The sequence below is a fragment of the Azolla caroliniana genome, unplaced genomic scaffold (assembly GCF_043228905.1).
Source record: "Azolla caroliniana isolate FFs.n. ecotype wild unplaced genomic scaffold, voAzoCaro1.0.p SCAF_5, whole genome shotgun sequence".
In the NCBI taxonomy this organism is placed as follows: Eukaryota; Viridiplantae; Streptophyta; class Polypodiopsida; order Salviniales; family Salviniaceae; genus Azolla; species Azolla caroliniana.
In genome coordinates, this window is record NW_028230440.1 from 18,726,862 (window position 1) to 18,737,851 (window position 10,990).

A 10,990-nucleotide genomic window follows, 5' to 3' on the forward strand; every position below is an offset into this window, starting at 1 on the left:
ATCGCCATCGCCATTCTCTCTCTCTGTCTGTGAGCTTTCTTTCCGATTACACAAGAGGATTTTGGGCTTCTCTCATGTCTTGGATCCTCAACATACCCACCTCCCCATTCTTTCCCATCATCTCATTCATCATCGATCCTTGATCATTGATCCATGCTGCACCATTCCCCCTTCCAAATGCATTCTCCATCAATCCTCTGCTCCTAGAGCTTGACATGACCAGAATCTCCCATCATCCATCATCCATCATGGCGGCACATCGCCATTCCCCGCTCTTCACGCCTTCCTCCGGACATCGACATGGCCATGGCCATGGCCATGGCCGCCACTCCCCGCTCACCCGTAGCAGATCCATCTCTCTCGTGTTCCTCGCAGCTTGCATCTCCATCCTCTCCCGCCATGCCACTACTGCCATCACTACTGCTAGGCCGCCACGTGATCTCCTCGGCACTCCCGATCATTACCCTAGCCCCGAGCTCCTCGCCACCACCGATGATCTGCAGGCCCTCCTCTCCATCAAGCAATCCATCTCCTCCGACCCCCGCGGCATCCTCTCCTCGTGGAGCCTCTCCAACAATTCGTCCCGCGACCGCTTCGGCTATAGCTTCTGCTACTGGAATGGAGTCTACTGCCAAGATGGCCGCGTCTCCCGCCTCGATTTGTCGGGCTACGACCTCAATGGCGGCTTATCTGCGGCCATCTCCGGCCTCCGTTCCCTCACGTACCTCGACCTCTCCCGGAACTCGTTTGGCCTATCCATACCCCCACAGATCGGCAACCTCTCCAGCCTCTCCTTTCTCAACCTAAGCTTCAATTTCTTCACAGGTCCCATACCCATCTCCATCTCCTCTTGCTCCAGCCTCTCTCGCTTGGATCTCTCGCATAACCTCCTCGAAGGCACGATCCCGCCGCAGCTCTCGGGACTTACTTCCCTAGAGACGATCAATCTCTCATTCAACAATCTCTCCGGCACCATCCCTAGTGTCCTCTCCCTTTGCCCTAACCTTGGCAGCATCAAATTTGATGGAAATGGCTTCATTGGCACGATACCGGAGGAATTTGGAGCAATGCCCAAGCTTTCCGTGTTCTCCGCCTCTTCCAACCGTCTCTCGGGGGGCATGCCTTCCTCGATGCAAGCTTCCCGAGCTTTAGTGGAGATCAATCTCTCGGCCAATGACCTCTCGGGGCCCATATCTTCGATCGGGGCTTCCCTACAGATCTTCAACATATCGGCCAACGGGTTCTGGGGTCTCGTCCCGCAGCTGCCCTCCTACTGCCCTGACCTATTGGTGCTGGACATCTCGAGGAACGGGTTCTCAGGGCCCGTGCCGCCTTCTCTCGCCAGCTGCCTCCGGCTCCTCGTGCTCGACCTCTCCGAGAACGGGCTCACGGGAACCATCCCTAATGCCATTCTAGGCCTCCAGAACTTGGAGATCCTCGAGTTATCGGGAAACAAACTTATGGGACCGATTCCACGTGAGGTAGGGTCGGTCGGCTCTTTGCTTATCCTCGACTTGGCCGAGAACGACCTGTCCGGGGGAATCCCGGCTGAACTCGGCCAGCTCTCCAACCTACAAGTTCTGGACCTCTCCATGAACTCATTGAGTGGTTCCATCCCTTCCTCTTTGGGAAACCTCCATGTCCTCTATTCACTCTGCCTCTATGGTAACAACCTCACCGGTTCCTTGCCCCCCACATTGGTGAACTTCCCTCTTTTGGAAACCTTAGACCTTCATGGGAACCATTTGGAGGGGCCTCTCAATGAGGGGATCATCACCAATTGGACCTTTTTAAAAACCCTAGACCTCTCTTTCAATTCCTTCACAGGGGCCATCCCTAGTCAGATTGGAGACATCCTTTCACACATTGAGAGGATAAGTCTAGGCCATAACTTCTTCAATGGGAGCATACCCCCTTCACTAGGGAATTGCTCCTCCTTATCCTGGCTAGACATATCGGAATGCAACCTCATTGGGCCAATACCCGAGACTATAGGTCAATTAAGGTCCTTACAACACCTCAATTTTGAAAACAATGGTATCATTGGCATCATACCACCTTCTCTTGGGCAACTTACCTCTCTTAGGACCCTTTACCTAGGGTCAAATAAACTTGTAGGCCCAATTTTTGATGATATTGGAAACTTGAGCCTCTTGGAGGAGCTCCACCTTTTCCACAATGGCTTGTCCGGCCCAATTCCTACTGGAATCGGACAATGTGTTCGGCTGGCGAAGATCTGGCTTGGTTACAACCAGTTGAACTCATCGATTCCTGCATCGGTAGTGAGTCTAACTTCGCTCGAATTCTTCTCCGTTCCTTCGAACTTGGTTGCGGGGGAGATACCCTTAGGTTTGCTAACATCTAGCCGCCTTCTTTACTTGGACCTTTCGATGAACACATTGACTGGACATATCCCGGACAAGTTTGAGAACCTTGGACTCATTCAAACAATCGACTTATCATGGAACCGCCTCGGCGGCACCATCCCAAGCAACATCGGGAATTATTGCAACCAATTGGTAGCCCTAAACTTTTCTAACAACATGCTAGAAGGACCCATCCCTCCGGAGCTCGGGAACATAACAAACCTCACATACTTCTCGGTAGCTAACAACAACCTCAAAGGACCCGTGCCAACATGGGGCTCATTGGCAAGGATGAATGCATCGGCATTCTCGGGGAATCCATTGCTTTGTGGGGTGATCATCGGGGTAGATTGTGAGGATGATGATGGTCCCAACACTCCTCCATCATTGCCCATGCGTCCAGAGGAGCATCCACGGGGTGCGGCCGGGTTACAATCGCGGACCAAGGTGGTCATCGCGTCGGCCATTTGTTCGGCCGCAGTCGGCGCGGCCTTCACCATATGCATTTGGTGGTGGTGCTACCTTCTCTACGGAAAGCCCAAGTTCGATACGAGAACCTCTTCGGATCGTTGGCCGACCACCCGCATTCTCTCATTTGATGCCCATCTCAAGCTCACCCTAACCGATTTGTGGGTGGCTACCGAGGGCTTTGAAAGCCAGAACGTTGTGGCCTTTGGCAAGGTTTTCACTCTATATAGAGGGGAGCTAAGGCAAGATGGGAAGGTTATCGCTATAAAGAGGGTGAGTCTACCCACGTTGTTGGAGGAACAAACCAAGGATAGTCTCTTAGAGGAGATTAGTGTGTTAGCTAAAGCCAAGCACAAGAATGTGATGCCATTTATATGTTGTTGTTTCAGTGGGGACACTGTAGCATTGGTGCAAGACTTCATGCCTAGAGGGAGCCTCGAGAATCAATTAAATGCACTAGGAAATGTAGGGGCAAAGATGCCAATAGGAACCAATGAAGATGAACTTTTGTTCGGTCCGCAAGGACATACTACTATGTCTCCAACTAAGGGATGTGATTTAAGGTGGGAGGTGAGGCTAAAGATCATCTGTGGGGTTGCTGATGGGATGGTCTTCTTGCATGAGCAAGCAAACCTTGTGCATGGAAACCTTAAGCCTAGCAACATCTTGTTGGATGGGAACTTGGAGCCCCGAGTTTGTGACTTCTCTATCATGGAGATCTTATCTAGCTATGTCGACTTACCGACAAACTCTACTCCTAGTCCTTATGTTGCTCCAGGTACGTGTCTACTTCATTTGATATAACTCACTATGGTTACTATATTTTACACCTTTGACACTAGGTTTAACAAGACCATGTCTTTTGCACTAGGAGAGCTTAGGTTTTGGACACTAATATTTTATGGCTTCAATGATAGGTTAATTTGGAGCTCAAAGCTAGGGTTTAGGGTTTTTATTTTAACACTATTCATGCAAAATCCATGTTGATTTTGTTGTTTGGCCTCATGTTGCACATGTTGTGTTTACTTCATTTGCTATTGGGTTTAGGTTTTTGTTTTATGATGTTTTATGGATAGGATTTTACAATGAAGGCTTGGATTTAAGAATATCATTTTGAGATTTAGATATTTAACACTAGGATTAAGGATCTCCGGTTTGAAAACTATCATGGTGAAGGTTTTTAATTGAGGATTTAAGGTTTGGAGCTTTTAACAAATAAAAATTTGATTTTATGGTTTTAATGCTAGGGTTAATTATGTTAAGGGTCATAACAATATGATTGGTTTAACTCTAGGGTTTAGCATTTAAAGGGATTTGCCAAACTGGTGGTTTAGGACCTTATGATCATGATCCATTTTGGATTCTAATGTGAGAATTTGGAATTCTAGATTTCAACTCTCTCATTAAACAAGTTTTGCTTAGAGTTTAGGATTAGTCTTTTAGTACTACGATTTAAAAATTAATTAGAGGATATCATGGTGAGTCGGAACAACCAAGTCCCCATTATTGGTTGTGTTATATTTGGCGATTGTCTTCGACGTTGATCACAATAGTCAAACATCTTGAAACAATTGGAAATTTGGTTTTTGGACTCATGAAATGTAGGAAACCACAAAATCACGATGTAGAAATAGTACAGGGATCCTTTTGATATTATCCAACCTATGTGGTCTAGTATTTACACATTTGTCCAAATTTACTTAATATACTTTCAACAAGGATAAGTAATTGGGGTGGTGGTCTTGAATTGAAATTGGAAAGTGTATGCATACAGAGTGTCGTAGCACAAGAATGTCGGCAAGCACACAATCAGATGTATATAGCTTTGGGGTGGTGGTCTTGCAAATGCTTACAGTGCATAGATCAGAAACATGTGCAATTGTTGTAGGAGCAACACCTGGTCCACATGGATTAGCGCGATGGGTTCGTTCCAATTTCCCTGATCGTGTCACCATGATGCTTGATCCTATCCTCCAAGAGGAAGCCCCGTCTCATCGTGAAGAGGTGGTCCAAGTGATGGCACTTGCTCTTCATTGTACGCAAGAAGACCCCAATGATCGCCCCACGATGGCCGAGGTTTGTTCTAGTCTTCGTCGCATCCAAAGCCATGATAGAAGTAGTACTCGCTTCTTCGCTCCTCTTGATGTTATTCTTGACCGGTCTAGTGGCTCAAATTCCTATGCCACTTTGTCCAACCAAGATGCATCTTTTGCTACCCTTCCTCGTAGAGAAGATGAAGAAAGGTATACCATATCCTTTTATTGATAGTCAATATTTTTGTGCATACGACTTAAGCTATGTTTAACTAGTGAAATACCAATTGAATCCATGCATTGGTTTTCCTCTCCAAAGCTATTAATTTCTACATGAAGGTACTTGGTTTGTTATTGTAGAAAGGAGCCTTGAGTATTTGCTTATTTTGTTGCTTACAAATTGTACACATGCATTTTTCATCATTGGAGCCTTTAACCTCTACATTACCAAGTTTGGTTATTGTTTTCATTGTTTTAAAACTCAACATATACCAAGGTAATTGGTATTGTTATTATAGAAATGTGCCTTACTCGCTAGATAGCATGCAATACTTCCTCTTTATTGTTTTCTTTGATACTTTCATGGTCATATCATGTCTACCATTCTTCACCCTAGGAGGAAAAGAACACCCTCATATTTCTCTTAAAACATGCTCCATATTTTAGCCCTCAAATCTTTATTCATTGTTTAACTAACCATTTTTTGTATTTGCCATGATTTGTAATGCCAATAGCTTACTCTTTGCCAAAAGTATGAAGCTAAACTCTTCCAAATTTGGCAACTTCAAACCACCCTCCTTTCATAATGTGCGAGTACCCTCATTTGGTAATATGCGGGTGTCCTCGTTTGGTAATGCACGAATATCCTCATTCAACATGTGAGTACCTTCATTAGGTAACACAAGTCTATCAGATATTCTCATCAAGGAACATTATCAACGATCAAAGAACCTTCAACATACCTTGATGTTTCCTTTACTATGTCAAACATTGATTGTTCAGAGCCCTAAACCAATGTCAAAATCTCATGAAATGATAAAGAACCCTAAATTTTGTAAGGGTAAAAATAAACAGTTATACCAACATGCCATTTGAAGGTAGTTTGGAACTTACAAATACATCTATAACAATATACATTCAAACAATTTGACAATATTTTTTCTTTTTTTATAGTTTAATTCATCATTCCCCTTAGAGGGGACTTTTATATCTATAGAAAATGTACACTTCTAATCACGTCATAAACATAATGGACAACCATGACTTTCGTTTCTTTGAACTTTATATTTAAGTGGACTTTATCTTTATTCCACCCTAGTTTAATTACTTGACTATTTTTTTTATAAAATTAGATCTTAACTGCCCCACGAGTATTGGCAATATTAAGCCAACAATCATTTTGTACTTTTTCTAGATAATTATCCCTTTAATTCTACATATACTTTGCACCTCGCACGTCACTAGTTTTCTTATCCACAATTGACACTTAGTGCTCCAATCGTTTTAGATATGATTGTTTTTGTGCTATTTTGTCCTTTTAGTTATACCATCTAAAATTGCATCTAATTCTCTTTTGCATAATCATTTGTTTAGCATGTTAAATTGGATTTGAATCTTGTGCATTGTCCTAATATAACAATAACTTTGGAAGAGTTATTTTGTTAATGGTGCATTATCATGGCAATGTTCTCCTCTCTATCTAACTTCATGAATTATATTTGTCACTTGGAGAACTCACATTTATTTTCCTTGTGGGTTTCATTTTCCTCAACCCTAATGAGCTTGCACCCATTAACTTAGAAAGTGAAATTCTTACTTATAGCATTAACACATGACTAAAATACCCATCACGATTAACAACTAAACTTATACCTACCATAGGATGAGGTTACTATTAGGGCAAACCATATTATCCAATCGAAATATATTAAATGTAATCCATTAGATATCATCTAGCATTGAATGAAGTATAAAGCCTAATCATTCAAACTATTCAATATTCCCCCCCCCCCCAAAAAGAAGCTACTTTCCCATTAGTTAGGAGAAATTATTACAAAAAGACTATACAAGGTGGCTTATACAGCCTTCGACTGATCTTGCCACTTATCATAAAATGGGAGTTGAGTTGGATATTGGGAAAACAAATTATGCCCACAAATTGAGAATGTGAGAACAAAGTTTTGAAGCAATATAGATAATTATGAATACTATAAATATCTAGATGTATATTCAATCAATTTAATAAGGGTGATAAAGAGATGTAAAGAAAAAACACTTCTAATTATTCATGTGAAGAAGTAAATCAAGAAATTACCCCTAACAAATGATTGTTACTTGCAACACAAATACAATCCAACATGCTTTGTGGAACTGCCCAAAGACCCATCAAATATGGCAGGGGGTTGGCTGCCTATTGCAATTATGCCAGGTGCAAGGCACAATCAAGTGGGGGAATGTATGTTGGTTATCATGGCAAGCCCTAGTTGACAAGTACAAACATCAGGTGAGGGATTTTGTTTTCCACCATCGACAATATCCACTCAACTCCTATTAATGCCAAAGCTCAAGTAATGTTGGAATTGGTAAGCCTAATAACTCTTTGGATTCTCTAGAAACAATAGTGTAGATGGGTCTTTTCCAATCAAGCTGTGCATCAAGCAATGTTACTGTAGGAGATATGGAGTGAAGTTGTAGCCACTCTAAAGACTATACAACGTGGTGGCTTATACATAAATCAGGGAATTACCCTCCGACCGAACTTGCCACTTATCGTAAAATGGGCGTTGAGTTTGATATTGGGAAAACAAGTTATGCACTCAAACTGAGAATGTGAGAACAAAGTTTTGAAGCAATATAGATAATTATGAATTCTATACATATCTAAATGTATATTCAATCAATTTAATAAGGATGATAAAGATATGTAAAGAAAAAACACTTTTAAATATTCATGTGAAGAACTTAGTCAAGAAATTACCCCTAACAAATGATTGGTACTAGCAACACAAATACAAACACTATTGTCGTATTGACATAAGTTATTAGTAAGAATAAGGATGTCATTTATCCCCCTCCGTTAGTAATATGGCACCTATCGAGAAGGTAGTAAAAGGGCGACTCTATATAAAGTATATCTCTCTTTTTTTGTAAGGTTGGTTGGTTATTTGTGTATTGTTATTGTAAATATACATCATTATCCTTGTTATACATAGATTATGATTGTGTAAAGAGCCAAAATAAGGATAAACCATGCATTGTATACAATAATGAGCTACTTGACACTGTGGAAAATATTAAATACCTTGGCCTTGAAGTTCCTTCAAATTATAGATGGAATATATATGCCACCCATCGCGTAGAATTGGGAAAGGGATTATATTATACAATTGAGAATACATGCAATCGTGGTCACATAGGTGCTTCTCTATGGGTGGAAATATGGGGTGGTGGCATCCCTAAGTTCACTTAGAAAGAGTTTGAAAATGTCCAAAAATATTTACTTCCAAAGTTTCTCGTCACGAAATAAATGCCATATACTCTCCTACTTCTTGATACGAGATCACTTTCGATTAAGATCATATTATGCAAGGGTTGTCAAATACAAGTTTTAAGGTTCGAAAAATTCCCTCAAATCAACTCCCAAGTCTTGCATTGGAAACAAGAAAAAAGATCCAAAAGACAAATAAAAGCAAAAAATTGTGTTTTAGCTGGATGCAAGATAAGGAAATATCGTTTGGAAGATGGGATGCAACACTCTTGCTTCATGATAGATCAAAAGATTCCTCTATAAATGAGACATTTTTGCAACACCAATGTATCATGACATGGAAAAAATGTGGAGCCTCGCACTTTACACATTATATTACATATGTTGCACCTCACCACAAAACCATGTTCTTTGCCGAACAGGGAAACCACACACATCGATACATGTTAGACCCTGTCCCGTTATCTAAAATCGGAACCATTGCTTCCAAGAAACTTAGCTCACACTCACTATGATGTGAGACAAGGTGTTGGGACACAAGTGTTGAGAGTAATTGACAATGCAAACTTTTCCCTAAACAAGTTCGGGAGTTTGAGTACAATGCTTTGCCTTTGATCAAATCCAACTATATCCTTTTCACACATGTTCAACCTGTTGGAAATATGAGATGTTATGCAACGGAAGATTGTTGAGGACCTGTAGTTAGTGTCAAGCAAGCAACATAGATAAACTAGAGAAATAGATTATGCACGATAGGCAAGAAGAAAGAAACAAGAAGCACACTTTTAAGCTCTAATGGAAGGTTGTATTATTCTCTCTGAAGACTCTCTCTCTCCCTCTCTCTACAACCTCTGAGTTGGGCTTATATATACTCAAGCCCTAACTGGGTAGCGTGTTCACACTAAGGATACAAATTGGGTGGCGTTGGCCTTTTATGCCAACAAACTCCCCAGTAAAAGGACTATTCTACATGGATATACAATCTGTCGGGCTTATCTCCCTCGTGGATCTAGATTACAATTTGAATCTAAATTATAGGCATATGATTACAATTATAGTCTTTGACTCTTCTTGCCCTTTGATCATCTCCTTTCCAATCGGCTTCTTGGCTACGCCATCTGCCTCTCGGTATTCTGGCTCCTTGGACTATGCCTTTTTGGCTTGTCTGATCGGACCGGTGTTCAACTTACATGCTGCATTTGTTTGTTCGGCTTCTTTTTGCTCGGTCATTTGTCGTAGTCCCATTGTGTCCCTTAGTTATCTGAAGTGTTGTTTTGGGAGTGGCTTTGTCAGGAAATTGACGATATTCACCTCGGTGTCTATCTTCCAAACTTAGAGGTTCTTCTCCATTAGGAGCTCCCGGATGTGATGGTACCACACCTGAATATGTTTCTTATTACCATGGTAGACAAGATTCCGAATGAAGTGTATTGCGCTCTGTGAGTCACAATAAAGAGTCGGCGTCGGATGGTCGATTTTGCTCTTTGACGAGAAGTTAGTCGAAAGTCGGAGCAACTAGATTACTTTCTTTGCTACTTCTGACGCGTCAATGTACTTGGCCTCTATGGTCGACAGGGCCATGCACTCTTGCAATTTAGACCTTTAGGGTATTGTGCCACCGCCATAGATGAATAAGTAGCCAAACGTAGACTTCCGATTGTCCGGATTGCGGTGTAGTCAAAGTTTGTATAACCTTTGACTTCGGTCGGGTTGGCCGATCCGAAAGTCAATTGTACATCTTCAGTTCCTCATAGATACCTGAAGATGTTCTTCACAACCTCCCAATGCTTCCATCCTGGGTTTGACATGCACCGGCCGACAACCCCTACAACACATGAAAGATTGGATAAAGTCGCCACCATTGTGATGGGATTCGATCCCTATGATTAGTGATGAAGATCGACTGTGGAATACACAATAACACGGAAAGAACAGAAAACAAAAAATGCATAGTACACAATGTTTAACGTGGAAACCCTAAACGGGGAAAACCACGAGAGAAATAGATTTTCCACTATACAATAGGAAATACAAGGGAGACAAAAATACAACACTCTCTCTGCACATAGTGTATCAGCCACACACGACTCTTGTTGTCTAAGCTCACACAGCTATGACGCCACACTCTCTATCACTCACTTTCACTACTCTTTGCAACTCACAGTTACAGGAACTCTACACAATTCTCCTCTTTCTGTTTTACACTCTACTCTACGTCTAAAGCTTTTCCCTAAGTGTATTTATACTTATACACCTTATGGGCTATTTACAAATGTAGTCCCTACTACTCGAGCACTTCTATTATTATACTAATAATAATAGCAGTTGATCAGCCGACCGATCGACTAGTTAATTCGACTAGCCGACTCTTGTGTCAACTGTCTGGTTGGACTTACTAGTCGGCCTTGTCTCTGACCATCTGATCAGCCCGGCTAGCTGGTCGTGTCTTCGACCTGGATCACTTTGTATGCTATCGACTCTTCATGTCAACTCTCTCTCAGTCGACTCTCCATGACATCGATTGTCGGCTCTCTATGTCCGACTAGTTGGCTCCTCCCATAGGAAGGACATATTCCTAACAAACTTGCCCGTCACTTCTATGGGTGTAGTCGATTAGTCGTGTCCTCTATCGACAA

At 42.0% G+C, this 10,990-nt stretch overlaps 1 protein-coding gene across 1 annotated transcript; it reads left to right on the top strand.

Moving 5' to 3' along the window:
* The first annotated feature begins 215 nt into the window (after positions 1–215).
* Positions 216–6,140, top strand: LOC147864334 (uncharacterized). Its single transcript, XM_087319747.1, has 3 exons — positions 216–3,612; positions 4,609–5,077; positions 5,602–6,140. Exons 1-3 carry the CDS (start codon positions 216–218, stop codon positions 5,747–5,749), a joined length of 4,014 nt encoding a protein of 1,337 aa, XP_087175873.1. The 3' UTR covers positions 5,750–6,140.
* The last annotated feature ends 4,850 nt before the right edge of the window (positions 6,141–10,990 follow it).

What these genes read in the sequence shown, in the direction of transcription:
- LOC147864334 (XM_087319747.1), top strand. Translation starts at nt 216, where the DNA reads ATGACCAGAATCTCCCATCATCCATCATCCATCATGGCGGCACATCGC. An exon ending in TAGTCCTTATGTTGCTCCAG is followed by an intron (nt 3,613 to 4,608) that starts GTACGTGTCTAC and finishes GTATGCATACAG; the next exon opens with AGTGTCGTAGCACAAGAATG. An exon ending in CGTAGAGAAGATGAAGAAAG is followed by an intron (nt 5,078 to 5,601) that starts GTATACCATATC and finishes TAATGCCAATAG; the next exon opens with CTTACTCTTTGCCAAAAGTA.